General features: G+C 33.7%; 1 protein-coding gene across 1 annotated transcript in view; it reads right to left on the bottom strand.

Annotated features, from left to right (window-relative positions):
- The window catches only part of LOC148283452 (kin of IRRE-like protein 2), a gene marked incomplete at its 3' end in the record, with an annotated part of 92,514 nt that overhangs the window by 5,823 nt on the left and 63,031 nt on the right, over window positions 1-23,660 (bottom strand). Inside the window, exons 3-4 of the mRNA XM_088243858.1 lie at window positions 5,905-6,058; window positions 56-201 (exon numbers count right to left, since the gene is read on the bottom strand). Of these exons, the coding sequence (XP_088099984.1) occupies window positions 56-201; window positions 5,905-6,058 (300 nt within the window). The remainder of the gene's footprint in view (window positions 1-55; window positions 202-5,904; window positions 6,059-23,660) is intronic.

Here is a 23,660-nt window from a genome sequence, read left to right as displayed (position 1 = left end):
AAGAAGAGAAGACAGAAAAGCACTCCCGAAGGGATAAAACGTTAAAAGTTCTTACTTAATGTTTTGAGTTGTATTGTCGTGACAGGGTCGCAGGATTCGGAAGGTTGAAGATAAGTCAATTCGCATCTGTAGCTGTTTTCGTCCTCAAGTTGAGTTGGGAAGATCCTCAACTCGGCGGGGACCGTCAAAGATACATGCATCCTGAAAAAAAAATGTAAATACAATACTTTTTTTTATTTTTTCAAAATTTTATTTTAAAAGTATATTTATACATTTTTGCAATTTAAAAAAAAAAATCACCTGTTATATTTTTACTAAAACTAAAATCCCACCAAGCCACTTTTTGTAGCTTGTTGGTGAAGATTATATTTATACTAACTTAATAATATTATTTACATTTATAAAAACAATGAATAACATATAAAAATTAACAGCCGGAAAGATTAGAATAAACATGTTTATACAAATAATAATGTATAAATTTATTACAATAGAGAGGGAAAACATAATTGAGAAGGGAATATGGAAGTCTAGGCATTTACAGGGCTTACGACCTGTCATTGGCTGGTTTAAGTGGCCACTTTACACACTGTGTAACATTCACCATTCTGCCCATGTTTAAACATCCACATTTCCTCAACTCTTCCATCTGTTGACTTTTGTGAAGTAAAAGAGCTGAAGCCTTTATCACGTGGGTGAGATTCCCTTCTCAATTATGTTTTCCCTCTCTATTGTAATAAATTTAAATATGAACAACTCCCTGAGGAGGAAATCCAGCAAGTCTGCAAGCATTTGGACATACTCAAACTTTGTTGAATAATATATTGTTGTAACAACAATAAAGGTTTCAGCTCTTTAACTTCACTAAAATCAACAAATGGAAGGATTGAAGAAATATGGATGTTCAAACATAGGCAAAATGGTGAATGTTACACAGTGCGTAAAGTGGCCACTTAAACCAGCCAATGACAGGTCATAAGCCTTGACTTCCATATTCCCTCATTTAAGGTATTTTCCATCCCTGTTGTAATTTGTTAATCTTAATGACCCCCGAGGGGGTGAAATCCAGTCTTTTGTCTATGAACATTTGGACAAACTCAAATATTGTAAGCTACTATTCATATATAAACTCTTGATCGAGTAGCCACTCTCTTATTTTGCTCTTGTTACAATGTGAGTTAAATTTTAATTCTTTTGATAATAAATTAAAAGTTCTAGGTACTTAATATTTGAGAGTTCAATTTCCATACTTATTACATAGTTTTGGTACTACCGAGCCATCATTAGACGTGAAGCGTGTATTATGGTTATGTTTATCGCCGTATTTGGAACGGTTTGATGAATAGCGTATTTTTCGGAATAAGACGCACTTTTTTTACTCTGACAAGTCAACCAAAAACTGGGATGCATCTTATGGTCATCAGCATGTCAGCTCTTTAACTTCGCAATCATAAACAGATGAAAGAATTGAACGAATATTGATGTTCAAATATGGGCGAAATGGTGAATGTTAAACAGTGTGTAAAGTGGCCACTTAATCCTCACTGTGCTATCAGTTTGCAGATGATACGGCAATTGTTGCTATTAGAGACTCACAAATAGACGCGCAGCAAAAACTGCAATCGGAATTTAATTAAGTTTTAAGATGGTCACATGATTATAGCCTAACAATAAATATAAAAAAAACGAAAGCGTTACCAAAAGAAGATTTGTTAATATATGCACACACTCACGAATGCTTGCATATCAATCTACAAGACTGCAAATGCACAAAAATAGATCACGTATCAAAATATAAGTATTTAGGTATTATTATAGATTCCACTTTTAATTGGGAAGAACAGATAAAAACAATTTGCAATAAGCTAAGAGTTTGCCTACTTAACATGTACCATTTAAAACCATACATACCATACCCAGTGCTGAGACTAGTTTACTTGAGGCTAGTTGACCCAATTATTCAATATGGATTAAGAATATGGGGACTAAGTTTTAAATCTTATGCGGATAGAGTCTTGAACTTACAGGTACAAATTTTAAAAATTATCGTACCTGTAAAAATAAAGAATGAGGCAAAAGACAACAATAAAATATTATTTGATTTTGTTAACGTTTTGCCAATTAACAAACAGTGTCAGTATAAGATAGTGACAGATCATTTCCTCGATTGCAATTTTAAATCCAAAATAAACCACCAGATCATGACCCGACAAGTGTCGGCACAGCAGCTGATGGTACCACGACAGAAAAACTACTATGGTGACAGAACAATGGGTAGTGTAGTACCAAAACTGTACAATTTAATACCAGCTAAAAAACGTGAAGAAAAAAACCTAATTTCATTTTTTAAAATAGTCAAAAAGTTATTAAACAGCAAGTGAAACTTAAGTGTATGAATAAATTGTATTCTTTAATTATTATTAAACTATGTACTTACTTATAAATTTAAAAAAATATATGCAATGTAACCCGCAGACAAGCTTCGGCTTTGCGGGAACAAAAATACCATTATGTATGTTACTTATTTGTAAAAATGAATAAAACTTAAAAATTTTTTTTTTAAATCCAGCCATTGACAGGTCATAAGATGCCTAGACTTCTATATTTCCTTCGCTTAAATGTTCTTCATCCCTGTTGTAATATGTTAATATTCCTAAGATTACAAAATATACAGTGTTTTATACTTTGACTCGAAAGAAAATTATTTGACCAATACACGTTCATTGATATAATAATTCATTAATACCATAAACGATAAGGATAAGACAAATTTTAAACTATAATACCAAACATGAAAATTTAAATAATTAAGTTTCGTTTACACGTGGACAAAACAATAGATAGGACAATAAGAAAATATCACGTTTTTTTTATAATTTTAAAGTTATAAATTATATTACACAAATTATCAGTGACACAGAGAGCCATGGAAAGGAGAATGCTGGGTATTTCGTTGAGAGACAGAAAAACCAATACATGGATTAGAGCGAGAAAAAAGATCACCGATGTGGTCCATAGGGCTGCCAACCAGAAATGGAGCTGGGCTGGTCATATAGCCAGAATCACAGACTCTAGATGGACCAAAAAAGTCCTGGAATGGCGACCCAGAACGGGTAGAAGTGTCGGCAGGCCTCAGACAAGGTGGTCTGATGGCATAAGACGAGTTGCAGGAATTGGTGTGATACGGTTGGCTCAGGATAGGGAAATATGGAGACTAAAGGGGGAGGCCTATGTTCAACATTGGACAAGAGACGGCTGATGATGATGATGAAGGGTTTATAAAATACTGTAGAGTAAAAAAAATGTCCTTTACTACTTATAAATCGGCCTCAGTGCGTTTGCCATATTTTTTTAAAGGCTGTTTTCACACCAGAATATTTCATAGTCACTGGACTGGTACCAAAAACAGCCAGTTCTAATTTTGAATGATACCTCATTCAAACTTCGAATGCATAAGGTGACATTCTGTATTAAAATATGTTTTTTTTTATTACAGGTATTTTCAAATTAATGAATTTGTTTAATTAAAATACCTATGTATTTATCTACTTTTATTTATTTAAGAGAACTAGATTTCTGGAGCCATTAATCTCCGAATTTTTTATTTTTTTATTTATTTGTTTATTTACAATTTTAAAAAACCCGTTAGGGTTACATTAGAAATTTAATATTGTCTAGTCATTTTATGTCTCGTCTAGTCTAGTTAGTTCAGTCATCATGTGCTTTTTCAGATTGATTTTAAATTTGCCTCTAGTAAAAGTTTTCAAGTAGTAAGGTAAGTCGTTTTAGTGTTTAAGTCCATTATGTAGTATTTTTGACTGTCCTGTGTTTGTCTTTGCTTTTTCAATATGATAGTATTGTTGTTGTCTAGTGTTATATTTGTGTATGTCAGCATTTTTGACTAATATTATGTCGTCGTCTTGTATGTTTCTATACCGTAAAATTTTCCTAGTGTCGTGGGTGTTTTCTGAAAATTGAGAAATTACGGCACCAGATAACACTAATATATCATTTTTGTCAAAATTATGGACTGATTACTTTCTGCATTGTTGAGTTGTACTGGTTGTTCAAAACTTTAATCCCATTTTTTTTAATATTTAATATAAATTTACATGTTAATAAAGTTACATGTTAATAAAGTTACATGCTAATAAAGTTGCATGTTAATAAAGTTACATGTTAATAAAGTTACATGTTAATGAAGTTACATGTTAATAAAGTTACATGTTAATAAAGTTACATGTTAATAAAGTTACGTGTTAATAAAGTTACATGTTAAGAAAGTAACAACATGTTATCAAAATTAAATACATAATAAAGCAAAAGTACACAAACAAAAAAACGAAACAAAATACCACAAAAAAAAAGAAGCAACCTCTTGTGCTTGCTGTGGGATTTCAATATTCATAATTTAAGTACAAAATACACATATTTCGAAAAAAAAATCAAGGAATGTAAAACATTTTTTTAAAAATAATTTTTATAAAGCATACACATATGCATGCAAACGAGCATGCGTGCGCACGTATGTATAATTTTACACACATATACTCGCACACGCACACTCTCTCACACGCACATACACATTCACCCACGTACATAATATAACATGTAGAAGAAAATTATAATATAAGGTTTTCAAGTTACTTAACAAAAAAAAGTACTGTAGAAAAAAACATGTTTCCTTAATTTTAAAATAAAAAAATGAAATATGATTTAAATTTTAAAATATATCTGCTTTTTTTTTGCACCAAAACAGGACAGAAGGCAATCACAGTTGTGAATTACATCACAGAACACCCAGGCTTGAGAAAAATTACATTTAATTTTTGTGTTCCCGCCGGGAATCGAACCCAGAACCTTCCACGTGTGAGTCTAGCGTCTTGACCACAACACCACGGAGGCCGCACATAACGCCTTATTCCACCCATGTCGTAATTTTTTCCGCTGAGATAGCCTGCTCGCCTATCTCAGTGACAACGTCCTGTCCTACAAAGTGCTGTTTACACGAGGAAATTAATCGTATCCTGTGACGGAACAATATTGTATCGTCCACGTAAGAACGGCCTTTAAAAGTTCCACAAATCGCGTGATATTGAGTGTATGTTATCTCGCCATTATAATTCATAATGTGACTCTGAATTTATATAAAGGTTATACTTAATTAATCATCTTTTTTATGGGATTTAAAAACAATAATATTTTTAGAATATTTGAATTTGTCCAAACGTTCGTAGACAAAAGACTGGATTTCACCCCCTTGGGAGTCATTAAGATTAACAAATTACAACAGGGATGGAGAATACCTTAAATTTCTTTACAACAATAAAGGATTCAGCTGTTTAACTTTACTAAAATCAACAGATAGAAGAATTGAAGAAATATGGATGTTCAAACATAGGCAAAATGGTGAATGTTACACAGTGTGTAAAGTGGTCACTTAGACCCGCATTTTTTTTTTTTTTTACAATAAACATAAAAATAAAACAGAGTATTAAAAAAATAAAGCATAATTACATTTCAATGAAATACATATTAGTAGAAAAATAGTAAACAAAAAACCCCACAAAGGCATGGCCTGTTCGTGGGTATACAAGAAAATGTTAATGAATTTTTGCTCCTATAAAAAATAATGGACAGTTATAATATTTTTGTATAACATAAGAAAGAAAAAATAAAATATTCTGTAAACGATAATACGGTATTTTTTATAGTAATTAAAAAAGGAAATAAAAAATATTTAAAAAAAAACACAAAAATATTCCTTATTATTAAAGGGCAACAAAATAAATCATAGTTCATAAGCCCTGTAAATGCCTAGACTTCCATATTCCTTATTGAAGGTATTCTCCGTCCCTGTCGTAATTTGTTAATAATATGTTTTGTCAATTGTATCAATTTTACCTGTCAGCTTCTGTTTTCGCTAGAGAAGCGGCTTCGGCCAAAAGCGCGACCCTCTTCCCATCTCTATACCACTTGACGGAGTGCAGAGGACCGCAAGACGAGCTGGTGACGCAGACGAGGATGGCTTCCTCTCCAACAACAACTGACAGGGAACCTGGAAACAAGTTGACGAATGTTAAAAAATAATTTTAAGTTGGGTCGAAGTGCCGACAGAGGATCAGATTGGTACGGTGGATCGAGGATTCTCCACGTAAAACTATAAGCCATTATCGCAAGGGTTTGTCATGTTCATAATACTAGACACTCCAATAAGGATCAGATTTTACAGAGAGGAGTTAATATTTTTTTGGCTCAAAGGCAGCAATATTATATAGGCCCGAGGATATATAACCTTCTCCCAGATTCATGGAAATGTGGTGGGATTGTCAGGCTGAGGAAGGTGTTGACTGCATTTTTAATCCATATTGGTCGGAGGGAGTCAGATAAATTGCTGTCCGATGTAGAAGGACGTAAGCTGGTTTCTTGTTTTACTAGTAATGACTTAGGACTTAGGATATAGAGATTTTGGTATTATTTATGTTTTCTTTGGATATTTATTGTTTACTTTTAAGACTGAAAAAGCCCACATAATGATAAAACTGTAATTACTTTTTAATATTATTATAAAATACATAATTTACTGCCTTAGAACGGGGAAGCTATCCCCAGTTAGGCAGTTTAGATGAACCAACAGCAAAAATAAAAAATCTATATGTTAATTTGACTACTTGATTAATTTGTTGTATAAATAATAATTTGTAAATTGCTGTAATAGATGTGTAAGAAATAAATTAAAAAAAATTTTTTTTAAAGAAATTTTAAAAAAATATTCCCTTTCCGCACCTAATGGTGCAAATGAGACTGCATGGGGATGGGTCATGGGGTCTTGGGTAGGTACATCGATATGAATCAAGGGGAAGCGTACGTCACGGTACACATATCTACGCTCTAAAATGACATAGCTTCAGTATGACGTCATATTTGAAGATAAAAGTCTCCCGACCGACTACAAAGGCAAAGTATCGATACCCTCACCATTTTAATCGTTTTGGGGTTGGCACTTTTTTTCTTAAAAGCCTATTAAAAATATGAGAGAGAAATAAGTAAGTTTCGAAGTCGAATTAAATTCCGACATAACTGTCACTTTAATAAAACGAACGCCTAGATGTGAAAATAATGTCGCTAGGTTCTCTCCTATTAACAAATGAGAGTATCTAGGCGTCAGACACAGATTATATGCGTCAGAAAGTTACCACTCTAAAAATATTATTTAGTTATTATATTTCCCATCTGTTTTACTATCTTTCCGAGTGTATGTATTGAGACGTTATAGGAGCCGGCTTTGTAGTCGATCAGTATAGATCGGTAGACACATACAGACGATCTAGGTGATTTCTAAAAGTCATGCAAAATTCATGTTCAAGCGAGCATTTTTTGCTTGAATTGGGATTTATTGGAGTTTATAATCGCTTTGAAGTGAGCACTTTTTATTACAGAAGCCTATTTAAAATAAAAATGAGAACTATTTTAAATGTTAATGACGTAAGGAACGCGGACTAATTGTTTGCGGTCATTCCATTGGCTTGTTTCGATCATATGATGTCGATATGACAAGTAGGTAGAACATACCGAGGTAAGATACAGATAGTACAGAAGTTAGGTATACCGTCTCGATATATACAGATGAAGATAGCGTTCATAATCGAAGCACAGGAGTTGGGTATAATAAAATAATATGAATGAAGCCTTCTAATTCAGGCCTAAAATAAAGTATAACGTAATCTTAATTTCCGCCTTGAAGTTAGTTCAGGCGTAAAACATCCCAGATCGAATTTCTCCATATTATATTTTGACACTCAATGAACATAATACGGAAGTTTGTTTTATACCAAAACTGTAGCTACAATAATTCCACTTCTTACGGTACAAATGCAGTCTTCGATAAACTTCATTATTATAGTATGGTTATTCGGAAAAAGCCACAAACTTTCCTAATGATTTTAAAACTTGGAGCGCAGTTTATTGAGCAAGTTCATCAATATAAATATTTAGGATGCTGGCTGAATGATAAATGGGATCACTCGCAAGAGATCAAAGTCAGAATAGAGGTGGCGCGAGACTGCTTTTTAAGGATGCGTGACCTTTTTTGCGGTAGAGACTTTAATTTAGACCTCCGAATGCGCATCACTCGATGTTACGTCTTCTCAGTACTTTTTTACGGCGTCGAAACGTGGACACTCACCCAAAACACTTAAAAAAGATCGAAGCCTTTGAAATGTGGTGCTACAGGAGGATATTGAAAATCGAGATGTCCGAAACGATCATGTTCTCCGACGGATGGAAAAAGATTAAGAGGTACTGAAGACCATAAAGAAAAGAAAACTTGAGTACTTTGGGCATGTGATGAGAGGCGAAAAATATAAAATTTTACAAGTCATTCTGCAGGGAAGGATTGAAGGGAGACGCAGTGCAGGTAGAAGGCGCATCTCTTGGCTTAAGAACTTGCGCGACTGGTTCCATTGCAGCACGCAGTCCTTGTTCAGGGCAGCTGCCAATAAAATAAGAATCGCAATGATGATTTCCAATCTCCGTCGGGGAGAGGAACCATAAGAAGAAGAAGAAGATAAACTTCACACTTTGGGAAATAAGTAGTAAAACATCGGTGATTCATTTGATATGAAGTTTAGCACCTACAAGGCGGCCGCTCTTCTCTTATAATAATGGGGGAGAAGTAATTTCGTATTTTTCGCTTTATTTCAATGCTTTATAAACAGTATTACAATCATCCGATTTAAGTCAAATATGCGCGGTTGTGTTTGATAACTTGTTGTCAACGAGAATCCAACGTTATAACGCCTCTCTAGAAGCCCTTGTCCCTATTGGCAAAAAACTCGGTCAACCAATTTTCACAGGCCTCCATTGAGGCCAAATTTATACCCCCGAGCGCGTTGGGCATATACAGAAACAGGTGGTAGTCACTTGGTACCAAGTTCGGACTATAGGGTGGATGCATAAGAACTTCCCATCCGAGCTCCCGGAGCTTCTGACGCGTCATCAAAGATGTGTGCGGCCTGGCGTTGTCCTGATGAAACACGATTCTTCTCCTGTTTACCAATGCTGGCCCCTTTTGTTTGATCGCCAGCTTCAAACGGTCGAGTTTTTTACAGTAGAGGGCAGAATTGAGCGTTTGGCTATAGAGGAGCAGCTCATAGTAGAGTATTCCCTGCCAATCCCACCAAACACACAGCAACACCATCCTGGCTGTCAGTCCTGGCTTGCCCACGGTCTGGCCCGCTTCGTTGGCTTTCAACTACGATCTCTGTCGCTTGACATTGTCGTAAGTGCCCCACTTTTATTTATTTATTAACGGACATTGTCCATGTTTACAATTTATAAGGTTTAAATATTACAATAAAATAATAGTTTAAAACATTTTAAAAAAAAAAGAAAGAAGCATTGACAAACATAAGGGACATCGAGACAAGATCTGGACTATTTATTTAGTGCTCGTTTAAATCGTTGTAAACTTAAACCAAAAAAGTTCAGATCTTGTCTTGAGTTAACAATACAACAAAGGCGGGTCATTGGAGAATTTAGGCCATAGTTTGTTCTATGCTGATCGATGAACAGTACTTCATTGTTTCTCAATCTACGAGTCGGAATATTGAATTTTACTTGTCCCAGTAATGATGGAACATCGATTATACCATTTAGTATGCCGAACATATATATGGAGTCAATATTAGTTCTACGTTTTTGTAGACTAGAAATATTTAACATTGACTCTATTTCAGCATAAGAATAATTATCTCTCTCTAGTCCAAGCATCCACGCTATTTTTCGAAGCAAGCGATGTTGAACTGATTCAATGTGATTTATGCGATTGACATAGAATAACCAGACCACTGAGGCATATTCAAGAAGAGGGCGAACAGTTGAGCAATAAAGAGTTTTGATTGTACGGACATTAGTAAAATCAGAGGATATTCTGTTAATGAAGCCAAGTAATTTCAGTGATTTATTTACTGTATTATCTATATGCTCGCTATATGTCAGTTTATAGTCCAAAACAACTCCTAAATCTCTGATGGATTCAGAGATTCTTTTCATCGCTAGTCACCATCCGCTTCGGGAATGGGTCTATTTTGTGGCGATTTAGCAGCGATTCGCAGATGAAAATTCGATCCATGAGTTTTTTTGGCGTCAGCTCGTGTGGCAGCCAAACATCGAGCTTTTTTTAATCCAGCCTTCTGCAAATGGTTTAAAATGGTTTTATGATCGATATTCAGGTCCTGGGCGATCTATTTCGATATTTTCCACGATTTTATCGACATTTTCGACGACAGGCCTGCCAGAGCGTGGTGCATCATCACCTCCACTACACCAGAACGAAATTGCTCGAACCACTATTGTGCAGCACGAACCGAAAGAGTATCGGCCCCGTACACATCGCAATTTTTTTTGGTCTCTTTCGACGCGTTTTTCCCTCTCAGGTAGTATAAATGAAAAATATGGCGAATTTCTTCCTTTGAGACCTCCATACTTGACGCACAATAGTTTACGACTGAACCGACCAAGCGCAATATTGTCAAAAAAGCGTTTGTAGTTTACACTACTTACACCTTTAAAACTCTGTATCGTATGATCCGATGTGACTAAAAATGAACGAGATATAATGAGTTGAAAAAAATGAACACCCAAATTAATATTCCTTCTCCCTAACAATGATTGGTAGCCCAGCATTCCTAGTAAGAAGTCAGTCGGGAAAATCCACAGGTAAAATCCATACTCCTTTAGATACAGATAACCCCTCTCTATCATTAAGGAATACGTGGTTTCATTTGGCGACCAAATGATGAAACTCAATAATAAGCGACTTCTTACCAAGGAATTATACAATGTTTTTAGAACCTGAATATTTTTTTAAATCTTGGCATTTTAAGAACAAATCCAAGCATTTAAAGGGCACGATATTAAATGTGGCTTAAATTATAACTTAGCGTCAGACAGCACCCTGAGATCTGGTTTTAAATAATAGAGTTTAATTTAACTTTAACTCTTTGGTGCGAAGTAGACTCGAGAGTGGCTCGATGATTTAGGGGCAACACGAACTGTAGTACTCTCTTATGATAGAGAAAATCCAAAAGAAGTTTCTGAGATATCTCTACATGAAAAAGTGCGAGTATTATCCTTGGCTCTACCCGACTGAGTTTCTCCAGGGTATGCTTGGCTCCAACAGTTTAGACACTAGAAGGAATGTGTATTTGACTACACATTTTTATCGATTGTTGCTCGGTGTGATCGATAATTCTGAGATTATGATGAGCATTGGTTTGTATGTTCCTGATAATTACCCAAGACAGCGTCAGCATGGATTGTTTCATATTCCGATATACAGGACCACCCTGCTGTTGGAAGGGCTACCGCTATGCTGAACAGCATCGCTCTGGATATTGATCTGTTCCATGTATCCGAAGGGGTTTTCCGGAGCAGGATTCTCCTACTACTTTGACATGAGTCTATTTCATGTATTTTTTTCTTTTTTATTATATGTACGTATTGAATATATGTTTGTTATGTATATGTTATATTTAAATAAATGAATTGAATTAGATTGATTATATTTATGATGTTTGAAGCACTTACTTTGTGGAACATTATTATTTAATATATTAAAATAAAATCACTTTGTTTTTATGTACCACTTATATTTTTTATATTTTAACAACCAACTAGTTTAAAAAAATAAAAACAAATTATTCAAAATCAATTCCTGTTTTCAAACAAAAGGGATTTAAATATTAATAAACGGTGGAGAAGATTTTTATACATTAACAATTATTTAAATAAAAATTTAAAAGATTTACCGGATGACATAAAACCAGCATTTTACACAACCAATAATATAGGAAGTATACTAAAAAACACTAAACAAATAACTGATAAATTAGATCGATCAGGCATTAACAAGTTGATGTGCCATGACTGCAAGTCATTTAATATAGGAAAAACATACTTTTAAAACTAGAATTAAAGAACATATGAAATGTCTTTGCTGACCATATCCTAACAAATAGTCACTCATTCAACTTTGAAAATGAGATCGAAATTCTACATACAAACAAAAAAGGATTTGCACTTGATTATTTTGAAATATTGGAGATTAGAAAGGCTGTAAATAAAAACTCAAATATTATTAATGATTAAATAAATCTTAGTAATAGTCCCATTATAAACATGTTCCCTCTCCCTAAATCCACACACAAACCCCCTCTCTTCTCTACCCCCGTAGCCACGCCCACTCTACCTTCACTGTGAAAAATTTATAAATGTTATGTTTGTTTGTAATTAACCCCGAAGAAGGCATAGTATTGCCGAAACTAGTTGGTTGTCAAATTATAAAAAATATAAGTGGTACATAAAAACAAAGTGAATTGAACATAATTTATAATTTTATTAAAATCATATTTAGTGTAATTTATTGATTTACACCACCATACGTATAAAAATGTGTGTAGGAATATTTAATATTGTGTGTGTCATAATGAAAATATAAAAAAAAAACAGTAATTAGCTCAATTTTTGTTGTAGAACTTTTCGAAGTCGTAAGTTTATTTATTTATTTAACTTTTTGTACATAATGTTATTTGTACATTGGCGGGCTTATTGCCAAATGGCAATTTCTTCCAACCAACCAATAAAATAAAAGTTTTGTTTTTATAATTCAAGTTACAGAACATATTCAATAGAAAAAAAAAAAAATTAAAAAGTTAAAAATATATAAAAATAGAAATAAACGTATTTGTTTATAAATTACCTTAAATCAAAACTATTACTCAATGGGAAAAAGGAAAAAAGCGGAAAGAGGAAAAAGGAAAGGAGGAGAGATTAAGGAAGAGAAAGGAGATGTTTCTTCAGACGTGATTTGAACAGAGATAATGTAGTAACATCTTTGATGGTGGATGGGAGATGATTCCACAGTCGAGCCGCATGGACACTATATGAGTTAGAGAAGAAAGAGGAATTGTGTATGGGTATTAAGAGAGTGCCTTGAGAAGTTTAAGAGTGTGTTCATAAAATATGCCTATGTTATTACGCGCATGGATAACACAGTTATTTGACCGGCTTTTAGCAGAAATCGTGGGAGTTTCAAAGAGTTCATTGTTACATACAATATACTTTTTTTGTTCTATCTAAACTGTCTCATATTTTCTATTCCCGGAAATAAACAATCATACATGTTTGATAAAAGAGCATGCATACTGACGATATTAAGAAGTCCTTATGCACCATTAGGTACAGAAAGAGAATGATGAGATAAAATTGTAATGTGTTGTATTTATTTTATTACATTTAAATTATTTATTGACAAATCTTGATAGAATTCCATTGTAATGATGTAAAAACTTATATTTACATGTAAGTTATTAATTTTAAAAATACTTGGTACACTTCCACTTATTTATTTTGACCAATTAGCGCTTTCATCTTCAGACTGGTGAATATTATACAGTGTAAGGATAATTTATATAAAACTAAATATTATCTTAAGTGTAGGTACATTTAAAAATAAGTTGAAAAAGATACAACACGCAATATTTCAAAGGAACAGAGTGAGACTAATTATTGAAACATGTGTTGGCGGTGTACTTTAAGAGAAAATTATATTATACCAAGTATTTTTTTAATTTATAACTTATATGTAAATATAAGTTATTACATCAGTATTTATTTTAGATAATTGTAGGTACAAATAAAATTTGAACATCTAGTTATACCTTAACTAATAAACAAAATATATATTTATTTTGTAATATATAAATGTACTTTAAATAAACAATATAGGTGTACATAAATTAATTAAAAAAATAAATACGTAGTGTTTAAAACTGTCTGAACATTTTGTTAATTATCTCTGTTTATTAAGTTAGTCTTCTTTGTTTATTCTCGAATAAGAGAATATTTTTTAAAAATGTATATTGTTAAGTGTCCTCGGCACGGGTAACCCCAGTGAGGTCACATTATTTTTATTATTAATCATAGTTTGTAAGACAAAAATATGAATTAATAAAATGAATATAGATAGAATAGAGTTGGTGATTTTCGGGAAATTGTTGACACACTGCAGGAAAACTCAACTCGTCTGGGTCTTAATATTAATACAAAAAAGACTCAGATTATGTGCAACAAATCCTGTCCTGACCCTGATTAGCCTTCTATAATAATGGACAGAGAATTGAGAAAGTTGACAGCTTTAAATACTTGGGAGTACACATAACCGAGGATGGAAGCATGCATAAAGAGCTCGTAACCCGCCTAGGAATTGCTGGAGCAACTTTTAACACGATGCGTGTTGTCTGGAACTCTAGTCTATACTCGGTCAAAATGAAATACCGATTATTCAACTCTTGTATAATGCCAGTTCTCCTATATGGGTGCGAAAGAATGTTTTGTTTTGAGAAATTAACAGATTGTATTTTTTCACCTTACATTTGTGTTGTGATTATATTTTTTCCCATCGTGCAACATTGCACGGCGACATCACAAATGCGCGCGGCAAAAGTGGGGCATAGTGGACGGATTTTCAGACACAGTCCGATGTATTCAAATATGGTCCTAAGCTCCTTCTGGACTAGTCTTAATTCTATGGCCGTATAACTAAATGCTCTAATTTATACCGCGCATAAGAAAACATGTTTTGTATCCAACTACCCGTAGGGCTGAAGTTCCGCCGTTGTATTCAAATTCCGGCAAAGATTTTCTATCAAGATTTTAACACGCTTATAATAGTGTTTCCATGATTTACATTTGCAAAGCTGGAACATTCTCGTAATTACAAAACTCCAATCATTATAGATGGTACTGACGTTCCCGGGACATTATTTCCGGTCATTAATTAGAAATACAATCCAATGGTCACTCTCAATACGTTCTTTGCATTCTGCATTCTAGTGTCACTACAAACAGGATTTTTTTCCTAAAAAATAATGACAATGTTTTGAGTAGGTTTGTATCTCAGAGGGTAACCTATAGAAAAGCCTTATCACTATGTTTCATAGAATGCAAGCGATGTTTGTTTGACAACAAACACATAACGGTTCTGTCGAATGCTTTTGTCGCTGTGCTTGGCTTTGTTTGTAAACTTGGATATTTACGTTGTAATAAATTCAAGAGATGGAAAAGTAGAAAAAGATGTTGAAAGGAAAATGAATGCGGGCAACAAAATGAACGGAGAACTAAACGCAGTAATTGCTATTAAAGATATGTCAATCGAAGCTAACTGGCAGTGCACAACAGAGTTTTAGTCCCAACGCTTGTGTATGGAGTTAAACATGGAACTGGCAGGGGAAGGATGAAAGCCGAGTGAACGCGGTTGAAATGCGATCTCTTAGACGTGTGGGAAATCAATGTATGACAGGGTTACGAGTGATAAAAAAAAATAGTTGATAAGATTAAGAAAGGGTCTCTGAGATGGTTTGGTCACGTAGAACGAATGGACGACGAAACAGAGAACAGTAAAACAAGTATAAATGGCGAAAATGAACGGTAACGTGAGACGAGGACGACCAAGGAAGATGTGGCATGATCAGACAAACAAAAATCTTAAGTCTGTTCATGTCGAAAGCAGACATAACCAAAGGGCATGTATGACAAGGTGTATGAATGTGGAAGAAGCTAGGAATGTATGCCAGGATAGACGTGTGTGGCGGTCCATTCTCTCTGCCTACACCTACGTGGAAATGGCGTGATGGTAGTAGTAGTAGTAGTAGAATAAATAAAAATCGACTATGGGGAATTGCAGTATGTTTGGTTGCAGCAGTAGGAGCGTCAAAGGTGTTAAAGGGGTCAGTTTTCACAGGTAATTGATTTCAAATATTTTCCCATGATATTGATGTTTGGCATTTATTGTCCAGACACGTGTATCATGTTGCTTGAAAATTTTCCTTATATCAACTTATTAACTTCAGATATTATTTTATCTCAATTTAGGGGATAAAATTGAGAATTAAAGTATGTTTACTGTTGAAAATGACAGTTGATTAAGGGCAATATGTCGGGGCCGCAATAGGCATCCATGTAAAGTTTGAGTTTTTATCGAGTAAAGGTCGATTCAAATTTTATTTGAAAACAGCAACGTCAACCTTGAAATCGCATCTTAAATGACGTGTCCAAATTTCTGGCCGCTACGACTCGCCGTTTCGGAGATGTGACGGACAAACAAACAAACAAACTCAACACCGGACTTTGGTTCCATGGAGCTGGGATTTTTGACTCAATAAATGTAACATAAGTAAATTGTGCATAAAATTAATAAATGAAAAAAACAACACACACGTGTATTTTCATTTTTGTACAAACCATCTCAGTGGCTCAATTACAAACAACTATCGACGTGCTTAAAAACATGCTAAGCATTTGAGCGATCGCAATGAACTATAATTAACATGTTTAAGTTATCGCAGTCATAAGTCGATGCGTGTGTAATCTCTAAGTCAACGCTCGTGTCGGTTTGTTTTTTGTTTTCCTCGTAAATAAAAACAGTTCGCTGGCGAAAAATCGGCGTTTGCTCTAAAAAATAATAAAATATATTGCATTTTATATTGCATCGGACCGTCGAAATACATCCGACCTTCTAGTCCTATTTAAAATTCTCAACTCACTCTTTGATGCGCCTGAACTACTGAGCTCGATAAAATTAAATATCCCAACTAGAAACCTCAGACAAAACTAACTCTTTCATACCGATAACTATAGAACTAACTATGGTTTTCATTCTCCTATGCCCAGAATTCTCAGGTCTGCCAACAAACATACTAGTCTTGATTTCTTTGATAACAAGTTGTCTTCTTTCAAACAATCACTGAATCAAATTAAATTATAAACACCTCTCTCCCGCTTCCACTACCATCAAGTCTACTATATACCATTGTGTGTTCTACTTTCCTTTATAATCATTTTCTATATATAAAAATTTTCTTAAAATTGCCCATAAATAAATTTGCAAAATAGTAAGGAGTATCTATTACAAAAAAGTGAATATTGAATTACAATTACTATGGCGACTGCTTTTCTTGACATTTGGCTTGCCAACCGCCGGCTTAATGCAATAAATAGCGGCGGCCTCCGTGGTGTAGTGGTCAAGACGCTTGACTCACGCACGGAAGGTTCCGGGTTCGATTCCCGGTGAGAACACGAACATTAAAATGTTATTTTTCTCAAGCCTGGGTGTTCTGAGATGTAATTCACCACTGTAATTGGGCCTCCTGGCCTGTTGTGGTGCAAAAAAATAAATAAAATAAATAAAAATAAATAAAATAAAAAATAATAAAAAAATAAAAATATTAGTTTTTAAATATTTTCCATATTTACACTGGTTAAATTCAAATATGTATGTGATTGCGCAGCAGGATTGTACGTCCCGAAACGTAAATATTTTGATATTTAATATTAGGTGTTCACGGATGTTTCATTGTGATTGCGAATACGATAAACAAGCATGGTGATACATTGTTATTACGTCGCTTATAAACACGTTGATATTTAAATAGGTGCGAAGGTTTTCACGGTCACTGTTATCAAAATTATGTATCTTTTTTGGGTGATACCGTGTATGTGTATGGATTTGATCCGACGTTTCGGCTACCATTGCAGGAGCCATCTTCAGGGAAAACTGTGTGTTTTATAGAGAAATGTATGTGTTTATGTACTAGTGATTTGTACCGTGTCACAGTCGGCAGTAGGCACATTTCTAGTTTTGTAGGAAAGAATAATTATGTTTATGTACTAGTAATTTGTACCGTGTCGCAGTCGGCAGTAGGCACATTTCTATTCGTTTTTGTCATATGTAGTGCTGGGAACCATGTTGAATTTAATTTAAGCCCGTCGTCTTTGTTTATATTATTTGGATGTCTGTGTATTTCAATTGCCTCTTTTATTATTCGTGCACTATAATTACTAGGTTTCTGTAGAATTTTTGGTTCAAAGACGAAAAAATGTCCTGTGTCTATAAAGTGTTCCGCTATTGCGGATTTGTCTGGGTGCCCAAGTTTACACGCTCTTTTGTGTTCGTCAATTCTCTTCTTTGCTGTGCGCCCTGTTTGTCCAATATACACTTTATCACATCCTTGGCAACTTAGTTTATACACGGCTTCAGTTTCCAGAGGATTTTTATCTTTTGGGTTTACTAAATGGTAGTCACACCACACTTCATTACAATTTAACGACACATTCAATCACCTAAAGCTGAGAGAACAAAACTAGAAATGTGCCTACTGCTGACTGTGACACGGTACAAATTACTAGTACATAAACACATACATTTATCTATAAAACACACAGTTTTCCCTGAAGATGGCTCCTGCAATGGTAGCCGAAACGTCGGATCAAATCCAACATACACGGTTTCACCCAAAAAAAAGATACATAATATTGACGTTGATATTTTTTGTGATTGAGCTACAAAGACCCTTTCTTAATCTTATCAATTAAACTTCACTCAGAGTTACACTCTTGCCTGATTTCATCATTCGTAACCATTGATTCAGAGAGAGATCGCATTTCAAACGCGTTCACTCGGCTTACATCCTTCCTCTGCCAGTTCCACGTTTCTCTTCCAAACACAAGCGACTAAAACTCCGCTGTGCACTGGCAGTTTAGCTTAGGTTGACATATTTTTACTAGCGATTACTTTGTATAGTGCGCCGTTTATTTTGTTGCCCGCCTTCACTCTCCTTTATGGCGAAATTGTTCTAACTCGCCTTGGCTTTCGTATATAGTTATAATTCACTATGACTCGAAGGTGATGCATCTGGCAAGGACAGTTGAAGAACCTCTAAATGATATTCGAAAAAAGAACGGTGGGAACATCCACAATCGAGAAACAAAAGACAATCGGCCGCCATTTTGACATGAATTCTCACGGACGTTGTCTTGTGGGAACCGAATTGCAAATGGCAACTTGGATTACTTAACAGAAACAATCTAAAACTAGGGAGAAACAATATATTTATGGATTCAACAGTACAATGATACTAAATTATAATCAAAAGTAAGATAGTTCTTATATTTCATATGGTCCAAAAGCAAAATTGAATAATATTTTATAATAAACTAGCTGACCCGACCGACGTTGTCCTGCCCGAACGTTGACTTGCATTGGAAAAATACTTGTTATTGATAAGCAGGTACCTAGGTACTTGTTTGTGATTAAATTCCAAAACTAAAAATTGTTAAAATTAAATTTAAGTAGGTACTTGTTTATGGTCAAATTCCAAAACATAAATTAAATATATATTTTTTTAATATAGCATTCTTTTTGCAAACGTCAAACTCCGGTCTTCTCACCAACAGAGGGGTGTACTTATGTAGGAATACGATTTTTTTTAATGTATTAAATTTAATATTATTTTAGTATTACCAATAATCCGGTAAAAAAAATAAATGGGGAGAAATTATAAGCAATTAAAGGAAAGAATCTGATTGAGATCTACAAAAAACAAATGCTGTTTGTAATCATTCAAAAACAATTTTTTTTTATGCACAAAAAAAACAACATCTTTAATTTTTTTTGTAAATGCGCTCTCCTCAAATGCAACCCTTGTAGATCGATGAACAAAACATTTATGCTCCTGACTTCTTTTTCAAATATTAGATTGAAGATTTTAATATCTACGAACACGCACAGCGCAAAGATCATTATTTCTCTGAAAACCGCACGTAAATTGATTAAGCCGTTTAGAAGGAGTTCAGTGACATCACTCGTACAGAGGAATTATATATATAAAGATGGTAGTAAATATTTGTATTAGGTGTTAACACAATTTGTGTATTTTTTTTTTCAAATTTGAGTCAAACCTTTATCATGTGAATGAGATTCATCCGGCTGAACCAATTCACCCACTAGGCAACGCCTGAAAACAATTTTTCAATTTGTATACTTCTTCTTTTACCAGGTAGTTAATTCACCAATGTTTAGAGTTTGTGCAAATGCTTGCAGACTGGCTGGATTTCCTCCCTAGGAAATAATTCATATTTAAATTTGTGACAGAGAGGAAAAACATTTTTGAGAAGGGAATATGGAAGTCTAGGCATTTACAGGGCTAATGACCTGTCATTGGCTGGTTTTTAAAAAAAATAATATTTTTTTTACAATAAACATAAATGATAAAACAGAGTATTAAAAAAACTAAGCATAATTACATAGCAATTAAATACATATTAATAGTAAAAATAGTAAACGAAAAAATCTCACAAAGGCATGGCCTGTTCGTGGGTATACAAGAAAATGCTAATGAATTTTTGCTCCTATAATAAATAATGGACAGTTTTAATATTTTTGTGTAACATAAGAAAGAAAAATTAAAATATTTTGTAAAAGATTATATGGTATTTTTTATAGTAATTAAAAAGAAAATAAAAAATATTTTTAAAAAACCACAAAAATATTCCTTAAAGGGCAAAAAAATATATCATGGAAAATAAGAGTGCATATCTTTAGTTTGAATCTAGGATAGTTTAAGTGGCCACTTTACACACCGTGTAACATTAACCATTCTGCCTATGTTTGTACATCCACATTTCCACAACTCTTCTATGCGTTGACTTTTGTTAAGTAAACCAGCCAAACCGACAGGTCATAAGCCCTGTAAATGCCTAGACTCCCATATTCCCTTCTCAAAAATGTTTTGCCTCACTGAAGTCACAAATTCAAATATGAATAACTTCCTAGGGAGGAAATCCAGCCAGTCTGCAAGCATTTGGACATACTCAAAATATTGTTGAATTTACTACCTGATAAAAGAAGAAGTATACAAATTGAAAAATTGTTTTCAGGCGTTGCCTAGTAGGTGAATTGGTTCAGCCGGATGAATCTAAACCACGTGATATAAATTTCAGCTCTTTTGCTTCACAAAAGTCAACATATGGAAGAGTTGTGGAAATGTGGATGTTCAAACATGGGCAGAATGTTGAATGTTGCACGGTGTGTAAATCGGCCACTCAAACCAGCCAACGACAGGTCATAAGCCCTGTAAATGCCTTGACTTCCATATTCTCTTCATAAAAATGTATTCTCTCCTTTGCCAGTCCGCAAACATTTGGACATACTCAAAACATTGTTAACAAAATTTTGTTAAGAAAATAAAATGTTATGAAATGCGCACGCGCGTGAAGTGCACACATCTTTTGCCGATCATTTGGCCGCTGAATATTCGGTATTCGGCCAAATCACTATCCGTGGCATCTCTTATATAAAAGGCATAAATAAATAATGTTGTGTCTCTGTATTTTTGATATTAACTCTTGTGTGGCTGTGATGTCATACTAATCGACATTGGACACAAGACTTGATACATCTCTCTTATTTTTTAAAATGATCAACTTGTATTTTCTGCCATATTCAAATAGATATTTTCACACCGGATGTGGAAAGGGAAATTCGTATAACTATGCTAGACGTTAATACAAAAAAATATTTATCCTTGCTACGCGAAGAATGAATGTCCGCTAATTCAGCAACACATCTATACAGATATCTTATACAAGAGAGAGCACGAAGATAGAAGCCATAACAAGGAATACAGAGACGCTGTTCTGCGGCGGGTGTTATCTAAAACAGATTCAGTTTTCAGTCGATTGATGACAGTGATGGGGGACGCACGCGCGTTACATGAGCGGCGTATTTGTGATTTTCAATTTATTTTGCTATAACAGGATTAAATTATATGTTTATTCCCATAAATTACTGAAAAGGAGTTATTAAACAGTAGTCTCCGTGTTTTCCATTTTTTTCAAATGTCTGAACTTTCGAATATTCCGTCTTTTACTAGTGGTAACACGATGTTACATCACCGCGCGAAGGGATTATTTACCACGGTATTTTAAGAGTTAAATTGTGTGATCATTCGTTACAACCACGTCCGTACGAAGAATAAAGTATTGCAAGTTTGATAGTTTCTCAGGATATGTGAGGTGCTAGTGTGTGGCAGGATGTGAAACCGAATACCTAACCTCGAGAAAAGGGTTTATAAGATAATAATAAGGACGAAAGACCTCACAAAGATATCGATATGTCTCTGTGCTGACATGCGGGTTGCGGTATATATCAGGATACAGGGTTTTTATACTTTTAAACTACTTTTAATTACTTATATTATATATGTAAATAAAATCAATATATTGCTGCTCTTACTAAAATTTGTCATTAATTTTGAAGATGCTTTTTAAATTGACTTAAATTTTTTGTCATATATTTCACTTAAAGATTCTTCTCATCGTTTCTTTGAATCCCTTAAAATAAATATGTGTATATTTATGTTTTTCCTTTTTTTTAAAAAATGTTATTACTATTTTATTTTATTTTTACATCTGAGCATGTTTTTCATTCTTTATTTCAATCCTTAATTTTTAATTACTCTTACAATTTTTTTTCATTTTTAATATTATTTCCATTTTTAAATACTCACTACAAACTTAAAAATATATTTTTTCACTTAAATTTTAATTTTTAAACAACTTTCATTTGTGTTTTTCTTTTTCCTTCTCTTTTTTATACTTTCATAATTAACCTTACATATAATTGCATTATAATATGGAAACTTCACTGGTCCATTAGAATTAAGTCTAATTGTGTAAAATATTAAACTTTGTAACTGTACTGTATGTTTCCTCAACAAAAGAAAATATTTTTTTTTTTTTAAATACGTATTCTGATGGGAAGTAAAAATTTATGCTTAATTTTATCTAAAAAGTAAAATTAAGTTTGATTTATAAAAAATAGAATATGCTTAGAATTATTTTTTCTAAACATGTTCAATTACCGGTTACCGACGAAGATACTTTGAATTTTCATGAAAATATACAAACTTTCGTACACAATTATCAATATTAGTTTGTACAATATTTAACAATGTTTAATTATGTCCAAATGCTTGCAGACTGGCTGGATTTCCTCCCTAGGGAGTGTTTCATATTTAAATTTATATCAACAGAGAGGGAAAACATTTTTGAGAAGGGATTATGGAAGTCTAGGCATTTACAGGGCTTATGAACTGTCATTAATCAATTAATTTATCTTTATACCAATAAAAAGTAATGATTTTAATTGGTATAAAGATAAATTAACTAAGCCCAAGTTTCCATGTTTGTTTGCTAACATGTGGAGCCGTGCAATATGTGAGTATTTGGCGTAGTTTGAACTATGCAAATCAACAGAAAAACAAGTATTTTGTCCCGTCCCACGCTGTCTCGCATAAAAATTCACACAATTTAATTCGGGACTGTCAAGAACATTCTTTAAAAAGTATATTTTGAGTTTTTCCAAATTTTTGTAGACAAGAACTGGATTCAACTCCCTGGGGAGCTGTTTTTATTTACATATTACAACAGAGATGAAGAACATTTAAGGGAAGGTGATATAGAAGTCTAGGCATTTACAGGGCTTATGACCTGTCAATGGCTGGTTTAAGTGGCCACTTTGCACACTGTGTAACATTCACCATTCTGTCCGTATTTGAACATCATATTCCTTTAATTTATTCATCTGTTGACTTTTGTGAAGTAAAAGAGCTGTAACCTTTATCACGTGGGTGAGATTCATCCGGCTGAACCAAATCACCTACTATATAACCTTGTAAGAACGTCGTTAATAATTAGGTTAATTTTAGTTTTATTTAAGCTTAAAAGCTGATTTATATATTTATGTTGATTTATGTGTCAAG

Source organism: Micrasema longulum, unplaced genomic scaffold (assembly GCF_059751315.1).
Source record: "Micrasema longulum isolate JH-2025_06_02 unplaced genomic scaffold, ASM5975131v1 h1tg000237l, whole genome shotgun sequence".
In the NCBI taxonomy this organism is placed as follows: domain Eukaryota; kingdom Metazoa; phylum Arthropoda; class Insecta; order Trichoptera; family Brachycentridae; genus Micrasema; species Micrasema longulum.
Note: the sequence above shows the minus strand (reverse complement) of the source record. Positions and strands in the feature narration are given on the sequence as shown.